The following is a 17207-nucleotide window of genomic DNA, read 5'->3' as shown; positions in this document are numbered from 1 at the left end:
TAAATTAGATGATCCTCAGGTCTACACCTATGTATCTAACAGCAGCAAAATCTCTGTATTTGGATGCTCTTTGGGCAGGCTATGGACCTGACCCTGCTCTCCTCAGCATGAAAGACAAAACTTCCAGTGATTTCAACAAGATCAGGCCCTGTGTCAACATCCCTCTTCCTCAGCTGAAGACTGGAAAGCTCAAGTTTCAGCCTATTTATTGTGATGTCACCACCCCATTCCAGTCCTCCCAAGAGACCTGCAACCAAGAGAGGGGTCAGGAGTTGATCTTTCTAAGGTTTAACAAAGAGAAACTCACCGCCAAACCATGTAGCATTTAAAAAAAATCATGACACTGTTCCTATACATTCTGAAGGAATAGTAAAGGGCTCAAAGGGTTTTGATTTGCTTTGTATTTTAGCTTTAACATGGGCAGTAAGCTACCATCCCTACTGTGGTGCTGATGTACATTGTTAGCAGGTTTTGCATTTGTTTGATTTTTTTTGGTAGGAGGGAAAGGACTGTGTGTGAAATTCTCATTGGTTTAAAAGAAGCTCCAAGACAGTACCTGCTTCAATAAAGAGAAACTTCCTGAATAAATTCAGCTGGTGACAAAGACACATTAGCCACATACCTTAATGCTTCAAGAAACAACTTGGGCCAGATCAATAACTTCTATTTCCAAATCTGATCTGATCCAGTCTGCGTTACACCTAATTGCTCAGCACAAATTCACACATAATTAGTAGGAGCTAGGTAACGTCTCTACAGGTTTACCCAGTCCAGTAGCCGTGCTGTATTTGATCACTGGTGTGAGGGCGCTCCCTTCATCGGTGGTACACGTTACTTGAAAGAAAAAGGCTGAACAAAAAAAGCAAAATACTGAGTTAGAAATCTCAAATGGGACAATCAAAATGCGTCAGCCCTGATCCTCCACCAAGAGCTGCTAATGTGCACGGCTGCATTCACGCACAATCACAATGGACTCCCCACAGGCACAGCAGTCAATGCTAGTGGATCCCAATAGAGCCCTGAAGCCTGATAATCCACTAATATTCAGCTATTAAACTGTATATTACAGTGGTCTTGTTTGTAGTTGTGATGTTCCCCTATAACCCCCACATTTTCACAGGCTCATGACCTTTCCAAATCAAATGGAATTGTGCATGCTGTGTTCTGTGTCTGACAGTCCATTTTTAAAGAAACTTCGAGACAAACCCTCAGCCCTGTTTCTTATAATGGGAATATACAAAACCCCCAGACAAACCCTTCCCATTGTTAAATGAACAAACTTTTTGAATAGGGGTTATAGCAAAAAAGGTTGAACTTTGAAAGCTGAAATCTAGCTGAGCCATAATTTCCTCACGGGCTGGTGATTTTGCTTGGTCTGAGGAATTGTTTGGAGCACTTGAAAATGGCCATGCTCTTTACCAAGTCAGGAGGTGAGATGCACTGTGCCCACATGCACAGCCAGCAAGCAAATATATTAGCTAAGGTCATACTAAAACTTGTCAAGAGACAGCTGGGCAAAGCGTTGTCCAGCTGCTGCCATACTTTCTGCACACATTGCCCAGCACAATAGTCCCTTGCCCCACCAAATTGTGTTACTTGGAATGACTTTTGTAGCTTAAGCATCGATTTAGATTGGCAGTTACTGGCCTTCCTTGGAAAGCTCTTTGAGCATTATCACAATTTTAAGCGTCTTAATCAGGATGATTTTCTCATGCCTATGGCACTTTATCAAAAGCAGTATAGTTCCAGTAGAATCCGTGCAGCCAATGAAAGGAGCAGGTACATGGCCTTCCATGGCATAAGCAGGTGATGGCCTTCCATGGTATAAGGGCTCTCTTCCCTATGGATCCCAAACGTCCACAAGGCTGGGAGGATACACCTTCTACCTGCTTCCGTGATTCATCCAGGGCTCAATCCTGCAAGGTGTTGCACACTCTAGCGCAATCCAGCAAAATACATAAGCATGTGGTTAACTCTAAGCATGTGAATCGTCCCATCAACTTCAGCAAGACGAGTGATGTGCTTAATGTTAAGCATGTGCCGGATTGGACTATCGTCCTCGGCACCTTCCAGAATCGAGCCCTGAAAGGGTCATGGTGGAAGTAGAGGGCACATCATATCTTTGTCCACTCCTCCTTTTGAGAGGAAGATCTGTAGTAAACTCCAGGAGGTCAACCTCGCAGTGTTTCCTGGCCATCTATACCCATCCCATGGAATGGGTAGAATTTATTCCAGAAACATAATCAATTCCCCTCACCCACCCCTGTACCTCATATAACCACTGTTCCTATAATCACAGTAGGTACTAAAGGAGTTTTGATGGAAAACTGCATTCAATCATCAGGATAAAGAGTACCTTACTATACATACAACATCAGCTTTTCAAGGAAACTAGAAGTCTAAAGAGACAGTCCACTGCTGTGCAATGGCTGGCCGACTTCGTAAAATTTAACATTTAATAGATGAAATGGGAAATTGAAACTGACTTTTGGCCGATGTCCTCGGTAAATACAGCATGGTGTCAAAGCCACTGTAGACACGCTGGCCTCCCTCAATTAACACATACTCCTTCAGCTGTCCATTCAGTACGAAAGTGTGACTCCAGTCTAGGTAGACCATGGATAAATTGCTGACAACAGAAAATGGAGCTTTGTACTGAGGTACTGGGGGGGGGGGAAGAAAAAGGAAACAGCTGATTTATAAATTGTAGGCATCTCCCTGGGTTGCACAAAATAAATGCACCAAATAAGAAGTGCTACAGACTCTCTCACACATACCCCCCCCATGGAAAAAAACCAAGGAGAGGCTACAGGAGGAGGCTGCCCTTGCCATTATCACATTGAAATATATTGTATCTGCACCCTAAGTGAAACCCACGAGGAAAATTAGTAAAATTTGAGCGTAAGCTCCTTGGAGCAGGGAGTGCCTTTTACTATGGCTGTTCAATGCCTAGTATAATGGGGACCCCTGCTAGATTGGGGGGTACAGGCACCATTGTAATACATAATAATTAATAATAAAATGACTTCCAAAAATTAAGGATCAAGACATTCAACACAAGGAATGAGTTATATTCTATCAGCTGCACTGGTAAAATGCTACTGGGGTTACACCAGTGTAACAGGCCAAGACCATGTTCTGTTCAATCATAGAATATCAGGGTTGGAAGGGACCTCAGGAGGTCATCCAGTCCAACCCCCTGCTCAAAGCAGGACCAATCCCCAATTTTTGCCCCAGATCCCAAATGGCCCCCCTCAAGGATTGAGCTCACAACCCTGGGTTTAGCAGGCCAATGCTCAAACCACTGAGCTATCCCTCCCCCGCTCCAATAACAAGTCTGGCACCAGAGCTTCAAGTGATATTAAAAAACAATGTATTGGGGCAGAGGAGGGAGGGAGTAGGGGTTGCCTGTCATCTTCTACAGAAATGAAAACACTGGCTTCTCCCCCCAAAATAATTTTTGCTCCCAGTGTTTCACCTCTGCTCCTCCTGGGGCACGTCCCCTGCTTCGAGTGGGGAGGAACAGAGGAGCCACCCCATCTCTCACAAAAGCAGAGGAGCTGCTACAGGGCTCCTTCTGCTCCCGCCTCTTTCCTCCACAGAGGGGAGGGTGAGAGAGCTGTGTCTGGGTCAGCAACTGCTCTGATTGGCTGCTTACACCCTAGGGAGGCAGGCAAGCAGGGGTGGCAGCTTTGTATAATTTTTGGCGCGGCCCAGAACGGGTCCAAGTTGCCCCCCCCCACACACACAGAGGGGTTTGGTGTGTGGGAGGGTCTCAGGGCTAGGGCAGAGGGTTGGGGTGCAGGGGTAAGGGCTGAGGAGTTCAGGGTGCAGGAGGGGGCTCAGAGCTGGGGCAGAGGGTTGCGGTGCCGGGGTGGGGGGTGAGGGCTCTGGGCTGAGGCGGGGCTGGAGATGAGGGTGTTGGGGTGCAGGCAGGCTGCCCTGGAGCTGGGACCAGAGAGGAGGACTCCCCTGAGCCCTTTCTTCTCCCACCCCCCCAGCAGCACACTCACCCTGCGTAACTGTCACTGCATGTGCTCCTAAGGCCCCTCTCAGGTCCAGGAAGCCCCCCCTCACCTCCCCTGTGGTGGGTGTTGGATGGGGCTGCCACCATGTGTGCACCTCCTCCCTCCGCAGGCAGCGGCCAGCGAGGGCCACCTGCTGCCCAGGGCGCAGGCACATGGGGCTGGGGGCCGCTCCTGGGGAGGTGCGCGGGGGAGCAGGTGGGGCCGGGGGGAGAGACCTGATCCTGAACATTGGTGGAGCCAGGCCCCTAGGCCATGAATATTGCTGGAGCACGGGCACCACGGGCCCATACAACTCGCCGCCCCTGCAGGCAAGTGGCCAATCCTAAGGCGTTTTCACCCCAGGCAGGAGTGAAATGACCATCCCTCAGTGACCTGGCTGGAGCTACTGGAATTTTATTTGCTGGAAATAGAGCCCCTTTCAGCCAGGTGTATTTTAAGCACTGATTGGCATACAAGGTTCCTATTCATGGAGACACCACTGGTTAGTGTCTCCTGGATGGTAGTATAATTGTCTCTTGTTTTGTTGCATTTTTCCTCTCATTTAACAGGTAAAATATCTTTATTACTATTAACTATAATTGGAGGCTATTTTTCATATCAAATCAATATTTACTGCAACTAAGCCCAAAGCACTAGCTGAAGTTAATATATTTGTTCTCCAAACCTAACTGCTTTGAGAGTGAATTATGTCCTTTTGGCATCCATTCATTTTTAAAGCTTTTTCTTGAACCATTAGTTTATTTTCAGAGATAGTTAAAAACCCTTACAAACAGCAATTCAAGTACAATAATTCACTGCCCTGACTAATCAATCAGTAGTGCAGTACATTAGTATATCATCAAGTCCCAGTTCCCAAATATTGTCTTCGATGAAAGCAACTTCACTTACGTGATGCAGACATGTTAATTTGTTATGCTTTTGGCACTGTACTTACAACAAAGAATGCCCATAAACCATTGCCTCCTTTTTAATGAAATGTTTCAGTTCTTCCTAATGAAGGAGACACAATGAACCAGAATGAATGCAAAGATTTTAGTGGCTCGGAGGGGTTGATGTGGAATATATCAATATTGTAATTAACTTAGTAATGCATAGCACTGCTCTCTACTAGATAAAATCAGTACTGTTCAGTTGAGTATCATAGGCTCTGTACTGCTGAGAGCTAAGGGAGTTTCTCCTTTAGCTCAAGTGGCAGAATCCTATGCTTGTGGAGGAAGAGAATGTAAAATCAATCTCCAGGGTCACTGTGGAGTTCAGAATGGCTGTAGTGTGCAGCATAAGGACAACTGTGAAGTTCCTTGAACTTTATTGCAACACCTTAGTGGAACTGAATAGAAGTTCATGATTTATTGGATTAGGTTTTAATAATTTACATACTGAATTAATATTGATGTAAACAGGTTTTTTAAAGATGTGATTTTTATAAGTTTTTTGGTTTGGGGTATGCCAAGGAAATTTACTCTGCCAGGTTATAGCATATAGATTGCCAAGGCAAAATACCCATTATTCTTCTAAAATTTCTGTCCCCCTTCTATTTTGTTTGCTCCAATCATTATTACACCCTGCCTACCACTTTACTGGGCATATTTCTTTTTATTAAACTGTTGCCTTGTTAGGATGCATTCATGAAAAATAGGACATGCTTAATACTTCCCACTGAACAGAATTCATAATGGAAGGACAAGGATCTTAAATTAAGAAAGGAAAAGGTTAGGCTAGATGCCAAGAAAACAGTTCTGAACAATAAGAGCAATCAAACGGTGGATTAGACTTGCCAGGAGTGGGTGGCTGAGATATATTAACTAGAGATGTTCAGAACAGTTTTGGAAGGATGCTAGTGGGAATGATGTAGTTAGTTCTGTGAAATGGATGGGAACAGAGTTAAATGATCCACATGTTTTTTCTGGAGCTATACAGTTCCACAGACTAGAAAGATGGGTATTTCAGACTCACGAATTGCTCTTTATGGTCACTATATACTCACACTCCTTCTTGGTAGTAAAGCTGGTCCACTCTGAAGCACTGCTGCCTACAGAATTGTAAGACACCACTCTCATGTTGTAGATTGTGTAAGGCTGAAGATCACTCACATTGGAATTCTGATCTTTACCTGTATACTTCACTTCAATTGGTCCAGGGTTACAGGCCTTTGCTTGTGTTTGTAAATGTGGAGGGCAAGCAGTGTACATGTGGAGTTCGTAGCTAGAGAAAAAGATTGACATTTTGATGAAAGTCTTATCAGAGGAACAAACAAACTATCAGTGAGCACTGTTTCACTCTGGCTGCTAGATGTCTGGTTACTAGTTAATGAGATGGATCTCAGCTTCATTGCTTTTGGGCACTCTAAATCCCATTCACTCTCTAATGCTTTGGTCCTGATTTTAGGGTGATGACCTCTAATCCCATGCCCACAAACGATTATGCTTGTAGTTTGACACCTGCAATTTTGTGCCTACCATGAAACTGTGGATGTATTCACATCTAACTGCTTGCACCTGCAAATTAGGTAGTTAAATCTAGCTACCTATCTTTGGTATTTATAAGATATATATATCTGTGATGCCAGTTACGCTCTCAACTTATTGCTGGTGCAAAACAGCAAGTGCAACTGTTGGTTGGTGCACAATTGCACTTGCCTCATTACGATCCTGGTGAAACTCAAGCTGAAACTTTAATCCCTGCTATGCCTTAGCAGGGCTGCATTTCAAGTCCATTTTGGGAGAATATAAATGTGCAAGGTCAGTACTTAAAAACTCTCTTTGTCACACACATACCAGGCAGCTGCCATCTTGGGCTTGGATTCATGGTGTGCTGAAGATGGGGGAATATGCTGTCCCTCTCTGAGAGGGAACAGGTGACCATTTTGGGAGCATGTTGCTAGTTACAGTAACTGCTTAAGAACTGAACCTCAGTACAGTACACAACATTGTCCTGAAAACTGGACATTTTGTGGAAGGACTCAACAGGACAGCCCACAGGTGAATCCATACCTAGGCGCAGGGGATTGGAGGAAGTGGGTGCTGGTGAGTGACATGAACAGCTTTACATTTAATTTTGGCTTAAGCAGGTTTTCCACTTGCAGAATGGCAGCAGTTTTTTGCTTCTCGTTAATTCATGGTTAAAGATGATTTTTCACTGGTTCTGATGGCTAAGCTTGCTGTGGGGCATTTGGGGAGTGGGGCAATACAGGATATTGTACGTGAACCTGCCATTTCTATGCAAAATACGCCATAGATCATCTGGTTTCTGGTGTGAGTACACTCATGATGCTGTAAAATACAGACTAATTTAGAATTGTACAATGCACTTTGTCTGAGGCTGCCAACGAAAACCACTCGGAAGCATCAAGTGCTGCTGCCTGCTTAGGGCTGGATCCTCTACTCTATAGTGGAAAAACTCCCAATTACTCAAATGGGATAGGAATGGGCCCTTACTGAGTGTGCTTGCTGCATGGAAAGATTTACACTTGCTCGCCATAGACTACACTGGCAACTGATTGGCTCAAGGTGCAAATGAAGATGTTGACTTTGATTTATAAAACCCTCTGTGCTTTGGTCCTGTCTAGTCCAGAGAGCATTGCTTTTTCTCCTCCTCTCCCACCCCCGCCTCGCAACAGTTGATTTCTATGGCTTTTGCTAACAGTCTCTCTATGTGAGTGGCTGAGTGGCAGAGATAGGAAGTTTTCCATCGCCTGACTCTGAAATTCACTTCCCTTATTGCTCCAGCAAAATCCAAGTTTATTAACATTTAGGAGACACTGCAAGGTTCCTCTACCTGTACAATGTTTTGCTTGAGAGAAGATGCCCAAGGAGAGCAAGCACTTGTTGGGAGGATTTCTTCTGCATGGAATGTACACTAATTTGGAGATCATCATCATCATAATTTACCAATATGTAAAAGAATACTAAAAACAGCACATGAGATTATCTAAGATGACTAAATCTCTGAGTTGGCTTTGAAAGTCTAAATCAGATTGTGAATCTTACCTTTCCACAATGCCATTGGGAGACCGAGGTGCATTCCATTGGAAAAAAGCTGTTCTTGAGGTTATGGTATGTATATGTGGAGGGGGCTGTTGAGAGGGTGGTGCTGGTTGAGTGGTTAGTTGGGCGACTGGTCCTTTGGTGCAACAGTTGAAACATGTGCAGGCCTCTACACCAACAGAGTAGGTGGTGAAAGGTTTAAGTCCATGTATCGTTTGCTGGGTGGCAGTCCCTTCAGACAACTGTAAAAGGTGAGAGAGAACTTTACACAGCACAGCGCACTGTAAATGCTAAGTCAGATATGTTAAATGTTCTAAGTGGTAGGATCTTTGACTTTGATTAGGGAACCCAGATTTGACCTTATCTTTCATCATCTAGTCATATAGGGTGAAATTCACCCAGTGCAGTGGGTCTGTACAAGGCCTTTCCCATTGTGTAAGTCCTGTGATGGACTGCACTCGTGAAGCAGCTATGCACAAACACCTCTACATCCAGCATTATGAGGATCACACTGCTGGCCCTGAAAAGTTGGTGGACATTGTCAAAGAATGACAGGCAGATGACAGAACAAGGAGCAATGATCTCAAGCTGCAGTGCGGGAGGTCTAGGTTGGATATTAGGAAACACTATTTCACTGGGAGGGTGGTGAAGCACTGGAATGGGTTACCTAGGGAGGTGGTGGAATCTCCATCCTTAGAGATTTTTAAGGCCCGGCTTGACAAAGCCCTGGCTGGGACGATTTAGTTGGGTTTAGTTGAGCAGGGGGTTGGAGTAGATGACCTCCTGAGATCTCTTCCAACCCTAATCTTCTATGATTCTATGAATGTCCAGGAGATCTTTGCATACACAGAGCCAGTGGCCCTAATATCCTGCACAAGTGGCACAGAAGGGATGTGTCCTCTATTTCAGCCCATAGGAAACCCTCTCAGCAAAACTGAATCCATCAACCTTTAAAGAGAAACTGAGTTAAATAGCACAAAGAAATGTGTGTGGATAGGAACTGTGTGGAAAGCTATAACTAATAATATAACAGCAAATAACTAAGGAAAAAGCAAACCATGCTGCTTCCTGGAGCTGCTGTTTCTCCAATTCGCTGCGGTCATTTGTGGGTATGGTTTCCAGATCCAAAGAAATCAAACAGCATGTAGAAAAAAGCAATTTCAATCACAGTAACCACCTGCTGTGGTGATTAAGCAAGGCAAATGCAGGCCACAGAGTCCCAGGGAGGACAGCAAGGAAACAGAGCATCAAGACAAGACAGAAAGCACACAAAGTCAGAGTTTGATAATGCCTTCCACTCAGTGATGGAGAAGCAAGACACCCCTGCAGTCACAGCAGCCACATGGCAGGTCTGAGGGGATGAGAAGAGAAAGACAACGGAGAGATGAAAGGGTAAGTGACAAGAACATGCAGGCTCAAGTAGATATGGACCCAGCTGATCATCGTAAGAGGAATAAGGACAGGCCGTGCTATCAGCAAACAGCAGATGGCTTATGCTTACAGACAAGAATGATGAGCAAGGAAGACAGTGTTTCCAGCCACTTCCATGGCAGATTAGACTGGGGTAGTAGGAGAATGGGCACATACTACTATAAAAGATGAACACAGTTAAGCCTTGACAGATGGAGACATAGACACAAAGGCATGGAGGACGTTGAGCACAAGAAATGGGATGTGTGAAGGATGGAGGTTCCCATTTGCCACTGAATTGTACAGCACTTGAAAGCTGATAATATCAGCCTTACTTTACTCAGACTTGTGTGACATTTTGCCTTGGTTTGTGCAGTATGGCTCTGGGTACTCTTCACAACCTTCTACCCTGGCCCAAGGTCTGTGGTCACTCTTTTTTGTTTTCAAGCCAGGCTGAACAATACAGATTTCCTGACTTAGTGAAGTTACCTGGTTTGGATGCTGCCTTGTAACAGGCCTCAGAGAAGAAACAGAGCTGCTCCACAAACTCACTGAAGCCTGCAGTGATCCCCTCGTCTTATGAGTCTCTCTTTGTATATGGGGGATTGGGCATTAGATTGCAAAGTGCAAATCTACTCATCCCTTAGTCAAAGGGCCCTTGTATGCTAAGGAACAAGAAGACCCCATGGAGCGTAGCTCTGAAGCACACAGGAGAGGGAAGCGGTCCGGAACCCTCCATGGGCTCCCCCGGTTCTGTCCCCCACGCACCTTAAGCAGCAGAACGACACTGAGTCCACCATGTTTGGGCCTTCCATGGCCAGAGGGTGGGCTGGATCTGCCTTTTACATTGTCCTTTTCAATTATTTCCATGCCACACTTGGCTCCTTACATCTCCTTTAGAGCCAGGCCCCCCTGTTTAGCAGATTGCCTGTCTGGTTCCACATTCACGGACTCCAAACTCTCTAGCTGTTGACTTACTGAGATTAAACTTCAGACCGAACCTGGGTGCAGCAAAGAACTGAGACACTGTGGATGGTGTTACCAGCTCAAACCAAAAGAAAGGAACGACTCATGTCAGATGATCATTGTGTGTTTCAGACCCTCAAAGCCCTAGGCCTTCTAGTGCTTTTTATACATTTTAAGCAAAGGAACATGGGATTTTTAAAACCTAAAAGCTACTATTTTAAACAACATCATTACACTCCTCAAACTGCTTAAAGAAGAACAATGATGACAATTAAGCACTGGGTCCATGATTTCCCCCCTCAATGATATTTCTGTTTTCGATGTAGAATCTAACTGGCCACAAAAGATCCTACACAGCACTTAATCTTTTTTTGGGGAGGGGGGCTGGCTATGCAGAAGGGAAGTTACCATAGGGCTGAAAGGAGCAGATGATGAAGGGAATCCTTAGACACCCTATATGCTGTACCTGTCCCAGATACCCCTGGAGCTGTGACGGGGATGGTCACGGAAAGGGCTCATATTGCATGCTAGAGACATGATATATACACACCTTTGTTACATGTTAATTGTGAGACACACTGAAAGCCTCTTGCTATCTTTCTACCAGTTCTTGTAACATTCTGTTGTAGGAGTTGCTGAGCTACTGGGGGACTGAAACATTCTTAAATGCTATAAAATAATCACTGAGAGTTCAGCAGTGCTTTCAGATGCATGTACAGTGGTCGTTATTATAAACTTTTCAGTTTTGAATTGGATAACCAGATAACATTACCACACTGTTTGCAATATTCCTAGGTGTTTCCAGTACTTTGTAAGCTACTACACAATATTATCCCTGTGCCAACTGGAAAGCTTTTCAGGGCAACCACCCTGGCCTTAAAATCCATAAGTCAAAACACAGTAATGTCCAAAGGGAGCAGCCGTTTGGTTACCAGCTGTAATTTCTGTCTAATCTTTTTGGGCTAACAAATTTTTGGAAAGTTTGTATTTCAATGTAATCAATAACCTCCCAGGAACGTTGCATTGGATCCCCCCACATTTTCTCACTATATAACACAATGATAAAGTCTCTGGAATCAAGGTTAATTCTTTTAGAAGCACAACATTTAGCTAAGTGGAGACGTCAGTCCTTCTTCGGCCAGAAGAGAGCACTGCTAAGTAGAAAAAAAAAAAAAAAAGAAGCTAACAGACTTAAAATCCTAAAAAAATGTCCAGAGTTCAACTGGAAATACAAATAGAATAGCTTGATAAACACTCACCACCACATCGGTCCCTCTGGTGCTATTAGAGAACAGCCTGTAGAGACTAACTATCCCATTTGGCTTAAGAGGGGGGCTGATGTTTACCACAGCTAACGTAGAAGCCACAGTGTGGAACATGGGTGCATGGAGGCCTTCAGGAGGGGCAGGGCCTGTTCTACAGCGTGCCCAGCTGCTAGGAGTCCGGCCCGCAGAGTTTACTGACCAGACCTTGAAAAAACAAAACAAAGAGCAATTTGTGAAGGGTTTGAGCCTGCAAGATGCTGAACACTCCTGGGAGGTGCTGAGTTGATGGGGCTAACACAGCTTTACTGGTGGCAAGATAAAACTGCACTATAACTTAAGACAATTTTGTGACATTTCTCTAGTCCCGCCCTCTGGTTCAAATCAATTCTTTTTAAAGAGGGGAATAAAATATTTTTAAGAACTGAAGAATGGCCACAGTCTGGGTCAGACCAAAGGTCCATCTAGCCTAGTATACTGTCTTCCAACAGTGGCCAGTGTCAGGTGCTTCAGAGGGAATGAACAGAACAGGTAATCATCAAGTCATCCATCCTCTGTCACCCATTCCTAGCTTTTCACCATTATGATTAAGGGGGGCAAGTACATTTTCATGAGGTTCCTGCAAGGCTGATTTAAGAACAGACACTTTTGTTTGCCATGTAATACTGTACACAGAGGAGGCCCTAGAAAACTTACCTTATCTTACCTAAGATAAGGTAAGAAAGGGCAGCATTCCCTTGACTATTGCAAATTCCAAGGGCAAACTGCAAATACTGACCTAGCCCCAATCCTGCTATTGTATCCCTGCGGGTTATGCCTTTTTTGCCTGTGAATAGGTCCAATTAAATCAATGTGGCTCTGCATGGGATTTAAGTTCCCCTTGCACTGATCCAATTACAGAAGCAGGACCTTAGTGATTTAAGGCAACTGGCAAGTTTTTAAGGGACCCCACTCTATTAAATATATTAATATAATTAATCATTTGGCAAAATTGTCAGTAATCCAAAGTATAATATAAAGAAAACACATTGAAAAGCATGGGTAAGTCAGCACCTCTAATTTTATTCATTTATTTTTGCAATAACATTTGCTTTATTATACTAGCACAAAGAGAGTGGTTTCAGTTCCAAGGTTTCAAAATACAGCAGCTTGAATTAGGCCTGATTAAAAACTGCACGTCTCTATGAACTATGCCTACTGATTTTGTCAGCTTCACCAAAACCAGACTGATCTGCAGACTACATAAAACTCAGCACTTATTAAACACAGTCTCCAACAAATCTGCATGAAAATTAAATTTTGCTTTCATCAAGGAGTGCATAAACATATGGAAGGATGTATAATCTTATTTATCAAAAACCATTTGTATAATTAAACACGAATATCATAAAAGGTTGCCTTAGGTCATCATTTGCATGAGTAAGTAATTTGTAGAATGTCAGGTACAATAGACAGAATAGATGGATGTGTGAGTGTATAGGGTTAAATTAGGCTCAATAATAGGCAACCACATAGTGATCAATCAGAATGATAGATCTAAATGGCAATACAAGAGGACTGTCTGAGTGATTTTTAGTATAAGTATTCCTTAGTAAGCTTTCATGTTGAGCAGTTCTAACTACAGTAAAACATGTTCTCACAAAATCTCTTCTGGACAGTTTTGTTTTTTTTTAAGCTCGCATCTTGCTTTTTTTAAAACAGAGCCTGGAGAACTTTTAGTTTTCTGAATTTACAACACCTATGTTCAGGGAGCTTACATTTTAAAAGGGGTCAGGTGCAGGAGAGAACCAAAAACATACAAGGGCTTTAAGTGTTGTGATTCAAAAACTGCAGATGTCAACTAAAGTTAAAGAATCAAAGTTACTTTCTCATACTCTTGCTAGCATATACTACTATTAAAGCAAACTCTACTACAAATGAGATCCTATACCAAAAAGTTTGCACATCATATTTTTCTTTCAGTGATCTCTGCAGAGAAGTTTTCCTGAAGTCAAACTCCTTTCAGTCTACTGCAACAGGGCAAACACTATCTCGGTTAAGTCCTTGCAGCTACAAAGATTTGACAATAGTTGCTCATTTTAAGGAGTATTTTTCTTCATGGATGGCAAATTCTTAGGCAGGGTACAGTTCGAAGAGATCCACCTGTATTGACTCAATACCAACCTTGGGGTGAAATGCTCCAGAGTTTTATTCTGAACTATGGGAACATGCCTGTGAGGCCTTAATGAGCAAATCATTTAACTTCTCTCGGCCTCAGTTTAGCCATCTGTAAAAGGGTAAATGGGCATAAAAATACTTTCCTTAAGGGAGTGTTGTGATAATTAGTGATAGCAAGCACTTTGAGATTCTGAGATATAAGTATTAATTGCAGACATAAATGCTAATATTTAGACACTTGCCTGAGTGTATATGCAAATCAGACAGTTATACATCCAACTGCTAGCATCTGCACCTGCAGTCAATTGCATCTATTAAAAATTGAAGGCTCTGTCATGATCCTTTCAAAAATGCATCACACAGCAGTCATGAACCTTTACAGCTTGTTGCACTGATTAATGTAACGCTATGTGGTATGCTTTTGTACACAAACAAAATAATAGAAAGTCTTTTGAAGTTGCACTGCATCATTCTGAGGTGTGATGCAGCTAACATAAGGGGCATGCAATAACATTCTTAAAAGACTGCAGACAGAAGCATTACCTGCTATATGTATTGTATAAAGCCATAAAAAATAAGCTAGCCAAGAGTAGAACAAGGATAAGAGTGTGGGGGAAGTGATCATGGCACTAGACTACCAATATAAGTAGAGACTTCGGGGACTACAGTGTATGGAAAGAAGAAAACCATCAAAATAAGGTACTTCTTACTTTAACTCTTTTAATATATTGCTTCAATAATCATTAAGTCTTACATCATAGTGCGTGGACTCAGAACCCTGCCAAAATCTGTACAGCCATTAGTGGGTGCAGTGTCTCAAGAAAGCCACGAAGGGGCTCCAAAAGCATCTACAGAAGGAGTATTTCAGACCTCTTCATCAATTTGCTGGCCACCTGCCCAGACAGCACTTTGAAGTAGGGTCAGAAAGAAAGAAGCTCTCTGGAGGCAATATATTCAGAGAACTAGAGAATTCCAGTCACAGGTAAGTGAGTTTGTTTTCTCCTTCATAAATCGGCCTCCATAAACGCCCCCGTTCTTGGAGACTGGTGAGCAGCAATCACCCAAAACGGTCATATGGCAGCTTCCAAGTCTGACAGCACAGCTAAGAACTAGCAAAAACTGGGTTACAAGTGACTGTCCTACAGACCTCAATCATAAGGAGTGGCGGAAACATGCTGAAAAAGCTGCCTCAGCTCTAGCACAATAAGCCTGCCATGGATAAACTCTCACCTGCAGTCAGGGCTGGCCTCACCATGAGGTGAACTGAGGCGGCTGCCTCAGGTGCCAGACTTGGGGGGGGGGGGGCGGGGGCGGGCGCGGGCGCCACAAGGACCCAGAGTATAGAAAATTGTGTCTGCTGCTGGTGCATATGTATTCTCTCTGCTCTAGATGCACAGAGATGGTGGAGTGCTGTGCTGGAGGAAGGAGGGCACAAGAGATAACAGGCAGGCAGGAGAAAAGATGAGAGGGAATAACAGAAAGTAGCAGGAGCTGCAGGGAGAGAGAAGGAGGAGCCTCTTATGTCCTCTCTAGCACCCCCAGGAGCCTGGACTGATTAACACTGGCTTCTCAGGGAGCTTCCTGTTTCCTGCTGCTTCCCTGAACCCACTTGAGGAGAACAGGCAGTCAGCTGAAGTAGTAGGAACCAGTTAGGCCCTTAAGACGCCGATATCTTCCCTCACTCAGGCCCTGCTACCAGCCTGCGTATTTGTCCCCTTCAACTGAGTGTTGAGAGCCACTATAGCTGGCACAGAACAGCAGTCATGAGTGAGAGAAGAAAACGCTCTGGGGCAGCATTCAGAAAAAGAAAGAAAGTAAAGGAAGCTTTTCTATCTATCTAAGTAGGAAGGAGCTCCCCTGAGATACACAGACACAAATGTTCATGGTGAGCCTTCCGGCCCCAGCAAGGATGTGAGTGGTGAGGACATGACTGATCTTCCAGTTAGGCAGAGTGCAGGTGACGTGGCAGCTACTGCAGCATCCATATCTCCATCTCAAATGCATGCATCTCTAACCATGCACATTCCTGAAGAAAAGCGTAGATCAGAGAAGAATGTGGTGGAGGCGCAAGAAACAGCTGCTGCTGAGTTTAGTTCCTTAAGTCTAGATGATCCAGGACTGTGGACTCACTTAACCAGCAGCCTGAGGGACTTCCTTGTACTGCATGGGCCACAGCAAGTGAAAAACTTCATGTTCCCCAAAGACAATGAAAATAGAAGTTACCATCCAACACATTACTGGCGTGACATCCCCAATGGTGACAAAGTGGAGAGGCCATGGCTTATGTACTCAAAAACCCAGAATGCTGCATACTGTTTTTGTTGCAAACTCTTCCAGTCTAATGTTCCAGCCACATTGGGTTCTACAGAAACAAAGGACTGGAAAAATCTGGCTAGAAATCTGGCATGCCATGAGAAGGCAGCAAATCACCAGAGAGCATTCCATAGGTGGAAAGAGCTTGAGATGAGACTAGGGTTAAAGGCCACCATAGATGATCAGCATCAAGAGAAGATTGCATCAGAGTTTCTTTACTGCCAAAATGTTCTGAAAAAGGTCATTGCCATTGTGAGAATGCTCGCTACCCAAAACATAGCACTGTGTGGCACTTCAAATCAGCTGTTTGTGCCAAACAATGGAAACTTCCTTAAAATTGTGGAGCTGATGGCTAAGTTTAATATTGTACTCCAGGAGCATCTAAGAAGAGTCATCACCCAAGAAATGTACACACACCACTACCTTGGAAAAACAATTCAAAATGAGATCAGACAGTTACTGGCAACAAAAGTCAAACAGAAGACTGTGGCAGATCTGAAGTCAGCAAGATATTACTCTGTTATTCTTGACTGCTCACCTGACATCAGCCATACGGAACAAATGACTTTAATGGTGCGTTTTGTAACAGCAACAGAACCAAGTGAAAATGTCCCTGCAATGGTGACTGTCAGAGAGCATCTTCTAGAATTTATTGACATTGATGATACTACAGGAGCTGGTCTGACAAATGTGCTTCTTAAAAAGCTGGAAGATACGGGAATTGCGATAGCTGACATGAGAGATCAGGGCTACAAAAATGGTGCCAACATGAAAGGAAAGAACACAGGAGTGCAGACACGGATCTGAGAGTTAAACCCTTGAGCTTTTTTTGTCCCATGCAGTTCTCATGCATTGAACTTGGTGGTCAGTGATGCAGCATCAGCTTCTAGCGAGGCTGCTGAATTTTTTAATGTAATTCAAAGCATCTATGTATTTTTCTCTGCATCAACTCATCAATGGCAAATTTTGAAGCAACATCTGGGAACATCCTCTCAGACACTGAAACCACTGAGTGCCACACGATGGGAAAGTCGAGTGGAGGCGATAAAGCCTATCAAACAGCAAATTGGGAAGACAGATGATGCCAT

The 17207-nt window shown here is 43.8% G+C and overlaps 1 protein-coding gene across 1 annotated transcript in view; it reads right to left on the bottom strand.

Moving 5' to 3' along the window:
• Positions 1-17207, bottom strand: part of USH2A (usherin) — a 562110-nt gene that overhangs the window by 9392 nt on the left and 535511 nt on the right. Inside the window, exons 65-69 of the mRNA XM_074949260.1 lie at positions 11647-11856; positions 8015-8253; positions 6013-6230; positions 2487-2663; positions 766-849 (exon numbers count right to left, since the gene is read on the bottom strand). Coding sequence (XP_074805361.1) covers positions 766-849; positions 2487-2663; positions 6013-6230; positions 8015-8253; positions 11647-11856 — 928 coding nt within the window. The remainder of the gene's footprint in view (positions 1-765; positions 850-2486; positions 2664-6012; positions 6231-8014; positions 8254-11646; positions 11857-17207) is intronic.

The sequence above is a fragment of the Natator depressus genome, chromosome 3 (genome assembly GCF_965152275.1).
Source record: "Natator depressus isolate rNatDep1 chromosome 3, rNatDep2.hap1, whole genome shotgun sequence".
In the NCBI taxonomy this organism is placed as follows: Eukaryota; Metazoa; Chordata; order Testudines; family Cheloniidae; genus Natator; species Natator depressus.
Note: the sequence above shows the minus strand (reverse complement) of the source record. Positions and strands in the feature narration are given on the sequence as shown.